This window comes from Gekko japonicus, unplaced genomic scaffold, assembly GCF_001447785.1.
Source record: "Gekko japonicus isolate JY-2015 unplaced genomic scaffold, Gekko_japonicus_V1.1 scaffold384, whole genome shotgun sequence".
Classification (NCBI taxonomy): Eukaryota; Metazoa; Chordata; class Lepidosauria; order Squamata; family Gekkonidae; genus Gekko; species Gekko japonicus.
Genome location: NW_015175980.1, coordinates 1,172,680 through 1,186,819, shown reverse-complemented (window position 1 = coordinate 1,186,819; position 14,140 = coordinate 1,172,680). Strand labels below are relative to the sequence as shown.

The following is a 14,140-nucleotide window of genomic DNA, read 5'->3' as shown; positions in this document are numbered from 1 at the left end:
GACTTGAGGAGGACGCCGCCGGCGCACCGGATCGCAAGTGCAAGAGGATTCAGTCCAGGAGGATGCAAATAATAAATGGAAAGAAGTCTGAAGAAGTAAGCAGTGACTCATAATCCACCTGGGGTGCCGGTAGGCTGTCCCATTCCCCGTGGAAAAATGTGGCCTTAGTTAGGGTTAAAATTGTGACTAGCACCCTTCATGTAAACCGCCCAGAGACCCCTACGGGGGTTAGGGCGGTATATCAAGTTGAATAAATAAATAAATAAATAAATGACGAAAAACATTGAAACCACACTTGGGAAAAGACTGCAGACATAGAAGGGGTCTCCGCACGACACGCCCCCGAAACTATGGCCCAACATTTTTTGGAATTGTTTAAAATCGTGGCCTGGTATAATTGTTCCCACTGTGTATTAATATATTCAATCTTTTTTCTGTTCATACTCTTTTGTAGCTGGCTCTTAACTTTAAAGTATTCTATCAGAAAATATGGGTCAGTGGAGTCACAGTATTGTCTAAAGACATTGCGTGATTGGGTTTTTAAGTATCTTCATTCCCTATCAAACCAGCCATTTATAGGTCTACTACTCCCCCTATTTCCACTCTCAAGTTCTTTGCAGAGGGGGGGGGGAAGAAAAGCTCTATTCGTGAAGCTCAACAGTTCACAGTTTTCTGTTCAACATTTCAAGAGAAGAAAAGTATTCCCCTCAAGATGGAGGTGTGGCTTGTTTCTGGCACAGCGAACCATCTTTTTGTGGTGAGCCAAGGCAGAAGGCCTTACAAACTCCTGAGAAGGAATTCGGGCTGAATTGGTTTGATCTTTTCTAAAGGGCCCGGCCAGACTTGCAAGGACAACTCATTACAGCCTGTCATTTCTTTTTGCGATTGGCTCAGTTGCTGCTTCAATTAAAATGGGCAAACCAAGATTGAAATTCATTCCTGTCACTGCTCACCCAGGCATTTTAACTAGTGGACAGGATATGACCCACCCATCTCCAAGGAAATCGGAGGCACCCACAGTTTGCCTAATATCCTGATGAGAACCAGTGTCAGGGCTGTAGCCAGGAGTTTTCGTTTTGTGGGGAGAATTTTTTTCTTGTGGTGCACCTAGTGTAGCAGGAGGCAGGATTTAGGGAGGCGCAGAGAAACGTCCAGACGACGAGCGAGAAAGGCAAAGTCAGGCCCAGCTGCGAGGTGTGCTTCAAAAAGGGCTGGGCCCCGGATTCTCTGTGCCTCTCCGATTAAAGAGCACTCTCCAGCAAAGCAGCAGGGGGGGGGACGAGAACAGTCAGAGACGAGGAGCAAAATCCCAGTGTGTACCTCCCCTCCCCTTTCTTCTCTCTGCTTCACTAGTATGCTTATACTTTTACTTAAAAGTAATAAATAACTGGAGATTTTGTGAGTGGAGCCTGAGGAGTGCGGGGTTTGGGGAGGGGAGGGACTTCAATCGGATATGATGCCACAGAGTCCACCTGGAGATCAGGTGTAATGCCAGAGGACCTCCAGCCACCACCTGGGGATTGGCAACCACAGAAGGGAGAGATTGGCTTCCCCACCACCATCACCATGCCTTCACCCTCTCTCTTTCCTTCCCCAGCATCCCCACCCTCCAAGCCAATGCTCCCTCCAAGCTGCGGAATCTTGAGAGCGAAAATTCGACTTTGTGAGTTACTGGCATTCAAGTTGTGAGCGAGTGATTTGGCTACTGCATAACTTAGTTTGCTCTGGAGCGGAAAAGTACGCAGACGGACGATTGATTTCAGCTTAGCGTACTTTATTAGATCAAGAACAAGACAAAGTAGCCAGCTCGCAGGCCGGCTTATATCCCCAAAAATCTACCACCCAGAACAACCCCCCTCACTTCTCAATAGGTCCTAACTAGTGGCCAAGAGTCTCATAGGCTCTCGGCCCGGAGCGTAGCCCTCTGGTTGGTGCGGGCTAGGATCCGCATCATCCTTTGTTTATCGGAGCGAAGCTCGACGCTTGCTCTTGACCGTGTGGTGCCCAAGCTGACCACGCGGTCAGAACTTGATACATTACAGGAGCCATCCTTCCTGAGCTAAGACACAAATGTGTGAGCCGGAGGCTAAAAAACTAAGCTAGCTCACACTAACTCGGCTTAGAGGGAACACTGCCCCCAGAAGCTGTTAGCTGCTGATCTGCTGGGAGTGAAACTGAGCAGAAGCTGCAGGGCGGCTTCCCTTTCTTTCCCCAGTCTTGCTGCCGCTGTGGGGCTAGGCACACTGGGGTGGGGGTGTCCGGCATCATCAAATGGTGGAGCAGGGCTCGTGGATGGTGGGGTCCCACCCCCAAATGCCGCACCGTGGCTACGGGCCTGACCAGTGTGGTAGTATAGATCCCACAAGAGAAGTCCTGGGTTCAAACCCTTGCCATAATACTCACTAGGTGGTTTGGGGCCGGTCACTCTGCATCAGGCTAGCCTACTGCACAGGGTCGTCTGAAGGATGAGGTAGACGGGAGAGGCCTTGCTCAGCCATGAAACTGTAATTGTGGGTGTCGCCCTGCCTCAGCCTGGCTTACCTCACAGGGTTGTCCTGAGGAGAGGGTGGAGGAAAGAGGCCTTTCTTGGCCATGAAACTGAGTGAGTGATCTTTGACCAGCCACTCCACCTCAGCCTGGCCTACCTTGCAGGGTTGTTCTGAGGAGACAGTGGAGAAGAGAGGCCTTGCTCAGCCATGAAACTCGCTGTGTGATCTTTGGCCCACCACTCCACCTCATCATGGCCCACTTCGCAGTTTCTCTTTTCTTTAGTCAAGTGGTGGAGACTTGTGGAGCTAAGTGTCCATTTTGGACTTACTTTAACTGATGGTGCACGTGCCTGCTTGTGCCAGGTGGCAGCGGGGTGTTTATCAAAGCCACGGATACTGTGAACCGAGATGATGACGCCTGGAGTAATGCTGCTTTGTGAAGCGCGGGACGTTCCTTGAAGGAGGCTCCTGCCAGTGACCTTTGGATGGTTCCTCATTTCTGCTTCAGCCGGCGCCTCTTTTCTATAATCATTAATTGACGCGGCACGTCGCAGGAGCGTGTGGTTGCCGTGTTCAGCTGCAGCTCGGCGTGGGGAGAGGATTCTGCATCAGCGCTGAACGATGTCTACCCGGTACCACCAGGCAGCCGCCGATGGCAACCTGGAGTTGCTGAAAGAAGCCACCCGAAAAGATCTGAACACCTCCGACGTGGATGGGATGACGCCCACCTTGCTGGCCGCTTATCACGGACACCTGGAAGCGGTGGAAGTCATTTGCCGAAGAGGGTGAGTGGACCTAAATAGAACTGGAGGGATTGAAAGTGTACCCTCGTTTCTGGAAAAACTGAATTTTTATTTTTTAAAAAAGAACTGGTTTGAGTTTGGTGGGATGATCTTTGCAAAATAGCACCACTAGAGAGGCACAGATTTATATTATGTTGACTAGACTAGGCTTTGAGCCTGCTTGGTGTAGCGGTTAAGTGCGTGGACTCTAATCTGGGAGAACGGGGTTTGATTCCCCACTCCTCCACTTGCACCTGGCTGGATGACCTTGGGCAAGCCATAGTTCTGATAAGAGCTGTCCTTGAAAAAGAGCAGTTTGTGTCAGAGTTCTCTCAGCCCCACCCACCTCACAGGGTGTCTGTTGTGGGGAGGGGAAGGGAAAGGAGTTTGTAAGCCGCTCTGAGCCTCCAAGTGAAGGGTGGGGTATAAATCCAATCTCTTCTTCTTCTCTTCTGCTCTCCCTTCCTTCTGGGATTCCACATTTCTTTAAGTTTCAGATTTCTGACGGATTAACTCTTATTAATTGAATGGAGGGGGAGATATTCCTCCTAAGAAAGGTGGCATGACATTGGGCCAGTATCCCAATGCCATGATGCATCTGATCTCCCCTGTCCTCTCCCATATTATGGAAGAGAGGGCCACACATACTAGGAATGCAAGTAGACAGAGTGGTTAAATTGCTGGACTCTCAGCCTGACCTCCGTCACAGAGTTGGTGATACGAGCATAAAATGGAGAAGAAAGCCACTTTTGGTCCTGACTGGGGAGAAAACTGGCGTAAATAAATAATACGTTTTAATCAGGTTGTTTCTGCCTTGCTTGATTGTTACTGTTTTATATTCATTTTCATTACTGTACATATTTTGCTGATTTAGGTCACCCTTATTTATGCGTTTCAACAGGAAATACATTTTTATTTATAACTGTGACTATTTCCCTGCCTTTGGGACAAATCCCCGAGCGGCTGGACCCTGAGGAACCTCCCTACCAAATTTCAGGCAGATGGGGAAAAGAATCCCTGTTTTCAAGGCAATTAAATCCTCACCCAGTAGACAGAGGAACAATGCTGTTGTACGAATGAGTTTTCCCTCCTTCCCTAGGATCTTTAGGTGAGAGGCTGGGGGGGGGGGATATCCGTTTCTCCATAAAAATAGAGCATGCGGGCAGTTTAACACTCTAAACAGTTAAACTCTAAGCTGTGGCCCAGTGGGGGAGCCTCTGTTTGGCATGAAGAAGGTCCCAGGTTCAGTCCCCAGCATCTCCAGTTAAAGGATCTGGCTGTAGGTGATGTGAGAGACCTCTGCCTGAGACCCTGGAGAGCCGCTGCCAGTCTGAGTAGACAGTACTGACGTTGATGGGCCAAGGGTCTGAGTCAGCAGAAGGCAGTTTCATGTGTGTTCACGTGTGAATCTTAACATCTACATTTGTGTAAGGTAAAGGTAAAGGTTCCCTTGCTCGAAAGCCAGTCGAGTCCGACTCTAGGGTTGCGGTGCTCATCTCCGTTTCAAAGCCGAAGAGCCAGTGCTGTCCGAAGACGTTTCCGTGGTCATGAGGCTGGCATGACTAAACACCGAGGCGCACGGAACGCTGTTCCCTTCCCACCGAAGCGGTACCTATTTATCTACTTGCAATGTCTTGCTTTCGAACTGCTAGGTTGGCAGGAGCTGGAACTAGAGACGGGAGCTCACTCCGTCATGCGGCACACTCGGGTCTTGAACTGCTGAACTACTGACCTTCCACAGCCTGCAGTTCAGCGTCAACTGTACAAGCCAAGAATAGTGTGGTATAACGGTTTACAGTGTGTCAGACTAGAGTCCAGGGGACCCAGTTTGACTCACCCCTCTCCCATGGAAACTCACTGGGTGACCTTTGGCCAGCTCACTGAATCTAATCTACTACGCAGGGTTATTGTGAGGATAAAGGGAGGAGGGAAGAACAATATTATGAGCCACTTTGTGTCCCCATTGGGAAGGAAAGTGGGGCATAAATGGGTTTCCTTTGTCATCTCCCGCAGGGCTGGTTCATTGCCTCTCCCTGTCACAGGTCGCACAGCATGTCCCCCGTCGCCTGTCTGCACAGCCCAGCCTACCTGCCTGTCAGCGAGTACCAAGCACACTTTGCTCCAGCCTACTGGGTGCAGCCTCTGTTCATGAAATAGCTCCTACAAATAGGACCCAGGCTAATAGAGAATCAGAAAACCCTCCCAGAGCCATTAAGGCAAGCTGTTATGTGACAAGTGCTTTCAACATTTGAAAGTACTATGGAAATGCCATTATTGTTATGCTTAGCCCATCCATTTTCTACCAAAAAAGAAAGAGCAATGTGTAAAATGGATTCTTTGTATCTGAGAAGGGAGAGATGAACAGAGCAACGCTGAAAGAATTTAGAAAGCGAGAAGCACTGGGACGTAAATGGCAGGCATCAGTAAATGATGTTTCATTTCTGGCTTTTGGGTATGGCCTATAGTTTTATTTGCTGTATTTTATTGCCAGTAACATTGACCTTTAGACAGTGTGATTGCTTTTCCTAACGTACAGGTCTGTTCCTCTGTGATTACAGGAAGCACAGCTTCACAGAATCTGTTCCTTGCTCATTAGGAGGAAAAAATATAGCTTATAAAGTAGTTTGCTTCTTGTCTAGGCTTTATCACTTCAGCCTAGACACCTGACTTTTTGCATAAAACAACCCCTGCCTGTAGCAAATGAGCATTTCAGGGAAAAAGCTAGGCTACAATCCTTCCTACTGTCATCTAGCTCTCAGAGAAGCAGTAGACGTCTGTGTGGGCTGTACTATTTCAGACTTGATTTGCTGGGCATACAAAAATAATCTCTGTATATAGAAAACTAGCAACTCAGGGAGACAGCAACCAGCCTAAAGTTACTCAGCAAGCTTCAGGGATTTGAATGCGGGCCTCTTCTGTGAACACAGAATTAAATTCTGTTGAATTTCAATTCCATTGAATTCCAATTCTGTTGAAATATGTGGGAGCCAAATTGCTGTGAATTATGGGGAATTATGATCTTACACAAGGCAATAGGTGAATAAGGGAGCAAGCACCTATGTATACAGGGGTCCCGCTTCTTCCAGACACACCAAAAATATATGCTGAGACTGACATCAGTATAAGATGGTTTTGTTTACTGAAGGTATTTCAAACATACAGCAACACAAGCACACACAATTATACAGCATCTAGGAAATATAGATAGAAGAGAATAGCACATTCGCATTAGCAGGGTGTTCCGTTGAGGGGCAATACCTTACCTGTCCGCAGTCAGAAGGAGCGAACCTCAGAAAAAGGAGGGGGGCTATGGGGTGTGTGTGGGGGAATCATGTCCTGAACCGGCAGAGGCACGAGGAGACTCTGGCTGCGCAACCAGGAGTCGGAAGCTTAGGGTGAGGGTAGGAGGGGGTCAAGAGAGAATGCAAGAGAGTGAGATGGTGCTAGGTGCCCTCTTTTATAAGGAGCTTGAGGGGTGGGCTAGGCTTGGCCGCCTCTCTTGGCACACCTCCTGCTGGTCCGTCCCCGAAATCATGCTGACTGGCACTGGGGTCGAAGGTCTAAGGGGGTGGACAATGTTGGACCTAATGAAAAATTAGTCTGGACAGTGGCACCTGATGGGGTTATGACTCATGTGACCAGAGCCATTGTTCCCTGGTTGTCTTATGGCTGTATTTTCGACTAGGTGACATATTAGGTGGGGAAAGAGAATGTTGCCTACGTGCAAGGAAGAGGATTCTTCGTGGAATTTGAGTCCCCTGTCTTCTGCCCTGGCATGGCAACTGCCTGGCTTTGCAGTGCTAGACATGGCTAGGGAACTGGTCCATCTTACTGTAGGTAAGAGGGTTGGTAACATACAGGAACCATAGGCACATCATCTCACAGGAAGGCTTCCTTCTTCTGGGTGTGTGTCTATACCTGGCATCACTTGGAGTCCCCTTACAGTTCAGTCCCTTTTGCACACAACTAGCAAAGTTCAGATTTTTTATCACTTATGAGTTCGTAAGAGCGCTATAGGCGCCTTGTAGGGCAACATATGGAGGGGCTTTCTTCCAAGGAAATATGCACAGGATTGATCTGAATATCTTTTTCCTTAATGCACCCAGACTTTATAAAGGAAAACATGACTTTTTAAAAAAATGCTGAAGCAACACCTTACTTGTGTTTCCCCACTTTTGAAAAGCACCCAGGAACCAGCCAACCAGACAAAAGGAATAGTCTGAGAGCAAAGGGACTTGGCAGGTGGGGGGCGAGGGAGAGATTGATTTTGTCAGAATTAAATAAAAGGGCAGTAAAGTTTAAATCTATAGAGCCAGTACTCTCTTCCTATTAATGAACATACAAGAGGCTACCATGGATACAGAGAGTGTGTCTAGGAGGAATTGATGTGAAGGAAGGAAGCAGAGGTCATTTTGGGGGGGATCGCGGGGGATCACAGTTCCCCCGGGTGAGGTACGGGGGCGGGGCACATGACGAAGCCCCGCCCCCTGCTTCCGGCCGCCCCACTTCCAGCCCTCATTCAGCCAGGAGGAGGCAGGAGAAGAGGGAGGGTAAGTTGCTTCCTCCCTGCCTCTCCCCACCCCTGTCTGCCTGCCTGGGGCCAGGGAGGGCCTTCGCGGAGCTTCCTTGCACTCCCGCCAGCCTTGCAGGTCCATGGCCGGGCCCCTCATGGGGCTCGGCAGTGGAGCTGCAAGGCCAGCGGCGGCGGCCAGGACCATTGGGGGTGGGGTGTGTGGCCTTATGACACACTTCCGGTGATGTCAGGGGGTGTGGCCTTATGACACTCTTCCAGTGATGTCAGGGGGTGTGGCATAGGCTAATGAGTTGTGCTAATGAGTCCCCCTAGCTCTTTTTCTACGAAACGACCCCTGGAAGGAAGTATTCAGAAGGAAAAACCCACAAATCTGGTTTGCCAGAGGGGAGGAAAAGAGAAGGGATGGGACCTCGCTTGTAGGCAGATAAACCTGTTGGGGGAGGAGGACTAACCCTGCCACTCGGATATCAACAAAGGGAGGTTTGACTCTCCAAAGCTCATACCCTGAAAATCTTGTCGGCCTCTGAGGTGCTACTGAACTCGAATGTAGCTCCCACGCCACTCCCCGTTCCATCGCTTTGATGGTTTGGAGAAACATCCCACAGCAGGCTTGGTTGGTCAGTACAGAGGGGACGTCTCGTGATGCAATCCACACATTACAGTTCACCCATTAGAAAGTCCAGCTGGCTGGTATGTAGACATGGTCCCGAACCTCTGCACTGAGAACTCAGTTCCTAAGAAAGCGAACCTCATTTTATGGGGGACTGTGGCCTGCAGGATGAAGGGGTTGAAATCTTCCCTCGCTCCACTGGTTTCCTGACCTGAAATGGTCCTGGGAGCTGGTTTGCTGTTGGGGAAACTTACACGAACCAATAGCTACGAGTTCGTTTTCCACTTTCCCTGCACGCTGTAATCCCCCTTCAAATCAGGCCCTGCCTGGAAATTTAATTCCTAACGCAGAACTACAGGACATCCAAAGTCTTCATGGCGGCGACGTGGACTTTGTAATGTGTGAAGCCCAGGGGTAGAACCTGACCCCTGCACACCTCCAGGAGACTGATTTGGCTGAGGTGTTAGAACGAACTGCACCCCTTCAGAACTGCAAAAGGCAGATTCCAGGTCTGGATATTTCTTCCCCTAAAAAAGCTCCATGCAATTAGAAAAACAGCACCACAGGGAGGAATGCTTGGCTATACTGCCTTTCTGCCTGCACACAGACCTCAAAGACCATGGAATGATATCCCAGAACAAGTTTTAGTGGACTAGAGTCTTAGCCAGGGATCATTTTGTAGAAAAAGAGGTGCAGGAGCTCATTAGCATAACTCATTAGCATAACTTAATTGCATATGCCACACCCCCTGACATCACCGGAAGTGTGTTAGAAGACAACACCCACCGCACAGGCTCCACTGGACTGTTTTGGATTGCTAGCTATGGGGGGGGGGGGAAACGTGCAGATCTGTCCCTCACAGAGGAAGGAGAGCTTGTACCTGAATCAAACCTGGTCTTAAAGGTGCCACTGGACTGTTTTGGACCGGGGGACGGGGGGGGGGGAGCTTGTTGCATGTGCCCGCCCCCTGGGCTCTTTACTGCCGGAGCTCCGCTCCTGTCCGCTCCTGCAGGAAATGAACCCTGGTCTTAGCACAAATACCTTTTGGGAACCGTGACCTGGATGTCCCAAGCTAGTCAGATCTTATCAGATGGTTAGTACTTGGATGTGAGACCACCAAGGAAGTCCAGGTCACTGTGCAGAGGGCAGGCAATGACAAACTACCTCTGCCTTGAAAACCCTGCAGGGGTCGCAACAGGCTGGCTGTGGCTTAACACTTCCCACCACCACCTCTTGGGAACGTTAGCCTTCAAGGTCACTCAAAAACTGTGGCTTGTGCAAAAAGGCAGCAGCCATGTTTTAGGTAGCACAGGGAGACTCTGATTTTACAGCTGTTGTACTGACTGCTGATGTAGTTTTAAGCACAATTCAAGGCAGTGGTCTGGGAGGCCGATATCTAAGGGACCCTTCTTCCCGGATAGAGAATTGCTTGCAGACTCTGCTGAGTCCAACATTGCTGCAGCTAAAACCTACCTCCACAATGTTTCTGGTTGGTTTGTTTTTAAACTTACAGTGAGTTGTGTTGAGGAGCAGAAGCATTTAATGGTTCTACTACCCGTAGTCCTCACTTTGCCACCTCATTCAGGTGCATGCATAGATCATGCTGTAGAAGAAACCGGATCTGAGGTGTCCTGCTGCAGCAGCCTTCCTGACCCCTAAACAGACATAGGTCTGGTCAGATGGGACCTTGGGAGGAAACCTGCGTATGCCTCCTTGCATTTCATGCTGGAAAAACAGCATGAATGCATTATACATCAACTCTACAGAGAAGGTGCGTTCTAGGTTCATGACTCTATCTTTTGTGTTGTGCTTTCCCAGAGGTGATCCAGACAAGTGCGACATTTGGGGGAACACCCCTCTCCACCATGCAGCCTCCAACAGCCACATCCATTGCATTTCCTTCTTGATCAACTTTGGTGCCAATATCTTTGCCCTGGATAACAACATGCGATCTCCTCTGGACGCAGCTGCCAGCAGGAACCACTACGAATGTGTCCGCATCCTTGACAACGCTGCTATGGAGATGAATATCAAGAACCCCAAAAGAACCGCCCGCCTGAAGGCCCAAGCCCAGCGTGATGCAGAGAAGCAGATCCAAGAATGTGAACGACGCCAAGAGAGACATGAGCATGAAATGATCAGGCATTACAACAGGACGCACGCTGCAGGAGGAACAACCACCCGGATGCGCGTGTCGAATTTTTTTACCTCCAGCTCATTAGGGTCGCTACCCAAACATTTGAAGGACACCTTCAGGCGAAGGACAAAAAAGGAGGAGGAGGATCTAGATAACCAGGGCACGGGGCACAGTAGCCAAGCAAACAACATTCCAGTAGGCCGAACAACCGTGATGGCCGTGTTCAGCGAAAACGAGGAAGACGAATTAGAAAACCAAGGCACAAATGGTATTTCTGAAGAGGAAGAAAAGTCCATTTTTAATCGCCCCGGTCTTGGTAATATTGTTTTTCGAAACCACTTGGCCACAGGCATAACCGCTGCCCCCGTGTTGCCCGAGAAAGAAGAGGTCAGTTTCCAAATACCTGACAGACTGTTTCAGTTCAAAAGGGCTGAAGAGGTTGATGACCCAGATCTGGGGAACGATCCCGAGGAACCTTGGATCGAAGAAGAAATTGGCTGGGATGATGGCAACACGGAGACCACCCCCCTCGAAGTCTTTCTGGCATCCCTGGACCTGAATGAATTCCTTCCTGTCTTGATAAGAGAAAACATCGATTTAGAGACACTCGTGCTGTGTTCCGATGAAGACCTCCGGAGCATACAGATGCAGCTGGGTCCGAGGAAGAAAATCCTCCACGCGGCGGACAGAAGGAAGCAAGCATTGGCAAAGCCGGGCAAGGCGGAAGACACCAATCTGTAACTTATAAAGCTCCCTAATTCAATCGATTTTTGTGGTTTGGTGGACCTTGTGTTAAGAGGTTGGGTAAGAAGATTCAGGGCCAAGCCCATGGAGTTGCAGAGGAGGGTTGGACACCGGCCAGTCTTTAGAAGAACGGATGTAGTCATTAGATTTTTCTTTTCGGAATAACAAAGACAAATCAGGAAAAAAGTATATCTGTACAAGAATAACCACGACAACAGAGACTATAGGAAGATATTTAAAAACTTTCCTCTACGGAGCTTGGGGTAGCTAAGGGGCTCCTTCATTTTATCCTCACTAGTCAGGTTTTCCTGAACAGCTATGGAGTCCCCCAGGTGGGCAGCGATTGTACAGCTTTTGTCATCAGTTTACAGTTAGAGTGAGGATGATGGACACCTTACTCATCATAACACTTTGGTATGTAATGCTCCAAGCCACTATCCCTGGCACAAAACCTAAGGCCCAGGTTGCACTATGTACATGTCTGCAGACGCGCTTTGGCCTGAAAGTTAGTTCTACCCCAGCTCCTGGATACAATGAGAGCTGCAAAGCTCCAGCAATTAATTGGTTTAAAACCTCTTTGGCCATTAAGAAACCGCTTCTAATTATTTGGGCAGCAGGGTGGTGTTTTTTTTTTTTAAGTGTCAGTTACTTTCACTATTAAGTTCTTTATCAATGTATACATAGTAAGTGTCTTCTTGGAAGGGGCCTTCCTTCTCCTCTCTCACGTAGGAAAGAATGCCTCTTTTGGGATCCTGCATCAGCTAAATGGAGCTGCGGTGGCTCAAGTGGTTAAGACGCTGAACTGCAGGCTGTGGAAGGTCAGTAGTTCAGCAGTTCAAGACCCGGGTGCCGCAAGACGGGGTGAGCTCCTGTCTTTAGTTCCAGCTCCTGCCAACCTAGCAGTTCGAAAGCAAGAAATTGCAAGTAGATAAATAGGTACCACTTCGGTGGGAAGGTAACAGCATTCCGTGCGCCTTGGTGTTTAGTCATGCCGGCCACATGACCACGGAAACGTCTTCGGACAGCGCTGGCTCTTCGGCTTTGAAACGGAGATGAGCACCGCAACCCTAGAGTCGGACTCGACTGGCTTTTGAGCAAGGGAACCTTTACCTTTACTATCAGCTAAAGACAAAGGAGCTTTTCCTTCCAAACCGTTGCTTCGTTCATAGGCAAATGTGTGCAGTTTTCAGTGATCAACTCATACAATTAATCAAAAACCCAGTGGCACTCTACCTGAAATAGATCAGCTGCTGGTGTCTACTTCAAGCTCCACTCAGATGAAGCATCTGATGATGCAGCTTGTTCTGTGTTCTTCAGCAAGGAAAGCAGAGCCAAGGACTGGACTGGCTGTGAGGTTGGGAATCAATGTTGGGATTCCCCAATTGTGTAATATAACTGAAAAAGAGCTGTGGGCAATATTCCCTCTAAGCTGTGGAGTCCTGTGAGCAAAAATTCAATTTTGCGAGCTGCTGGCATTAAAAGTGGTGAGCGAGCGATTTGGCTGCTGCATCAATTAGTTTGCTCTGGAGCCCTCCGTCCTGAGCGAAGAGAAAAAGGCATGAGTTGAAGTTTAAAAAACTGTGAGCTAGCTCACACCGACTCAGCTTAGAGGGAACACTGGCTGTGGGATACGGAAAGCAGAGAGTCTTGCCCTGTGGCATTTTCGGAATAAAAAATGTCCCCCCTTCGATCCGCTTTAAGCCCCAGCTAGGCAAAAAAAGGTAACTGGATATTATGTCTTCGTTCCCCCCTCCCTAGGTTTAAAGGAGCTCCGAATTTTTTTTTAAGCAGCAACTTTTATTGCAGAAAATTACAGTGATACAAAATGTGGAGGAGGGGTTGTGGCTCAGGGGAGCAGCCTCTTCTTGGCATGCAGGAGGTCCCAGGTTCAATCCCCGGCATCTCCAGTTAAAAGGGTCAGAGGGCAGGTGACATGAAAGACGTTGACCTGGAGAGCCACTGCCTTTCTGAGTAGACCAGGGGTGTCGAACTCATTTGTTATGAGGGCCGGATCTGACATAAATGAGACCTTGTTGAGCCGGGCCACGTGTGTCACAAAAGGTAATGCCAGGTAGCGGAGATATAAACTATATAATGACACAAACACAAAGGATCCCCCCCCCTTAAAATAAAAACATGCTTAAAACATTGTTGTTGTTGTTCAGTCGCACAGTCGAGTCCGACTCTTTGCGACCCCATGGACCAGCTCCCTCCAGGCCTTCCGGTCTTCCGCCATCCTCTGAAGTTTGCTCAACTTCATGTTCGTTGCATCGATGACACTGTCTAACCATCTCATCCTTTGCCGTCCCCGTCTTCTTTGACCTTCAATCTTTCCCAGCATCAGGGTCTTCTCCAGTGAGTGCTCCCTTCTCATTTGGTGGCCAAAGTATTTGAGCTTCAGTTTCATTATCTGGCCTTCCAGGGAACAGTCAGGGTTGATTTCTTTGAGGATTGACTGATTTGTTCTTCTTGCAGTCCAAGGGACTCTCAAGAGTCTTCTCCAGCACCATAGTTCAAAAGAATCTATTCTTCTGCGCTCGGCCTTCCTTATAGTCCAACTCTCGCAGCCATACATGACTACTGGGAATACCATTGCTTTGACCATGCGGACTTTTGTTGGCAGGGTGATGTCTCTCCTTTTTATCATGCAATATTTTGTTTATTTAACAGTGGCTGATAACTGACACCTCTTGCTCTGAATGATTGCATCAAAATGCCTGTGCTGTTGCAAACTTGAATGTGCTGTTCAGGTGTGTGATCCGTAAGCTGCAAACCTATGATGATGCAGCAGCAGAACTGGAAGTGGCAGCAGCAGACAGCCAGTTCCACTCTGGGCCTGATAGA

The 14,140-nt window shown here is 48.9% G+C and overlaps 1 protein-coding gene across 1 annotated transcript; it reads left to right on the top strand.

The window, feature by feature from the left end:
• The first annotated feature begins 3,110 nt into the window (after window positions 1–3,110).
• Window positions 3,111–11,293, top strand: ANKS4B (ankyrin repeat and sterile alpha motif domain containing 4B). The gene is made up of 2 exons (XM_015426192.1): window positions 3,111–3,274; window positions 10,234–11,293. Exons 1-2 carry the CDS (start codon window positions 3,111–3,113, stop codon window positions 11,291–11,293), a joined length of 1,224 nt encoding a protein of 407 aa, XP_015281678.1.
• The last annotated feature ends 2,847 nt before the right edge of the window (window positions 11,294–14,140 follow it).

Bases quoted from the DNA above. Each gene is read 5' to 3' on its own strand.
- ANKS4B (XM_015426192.1), top strand. From the start codon at position 3,111: ATGTCTACCCGGTACCACCAGGCAGCCGCCGATGGCAACCTGGAGTTG. The intron at 3,275-10,233 runs GTGAGTGGACCT...GTGCTTTCCCAG, and splicing joins GAAGTCATTTGCCGAAGAGG to AGGTGATCCAGACAAGTGCG.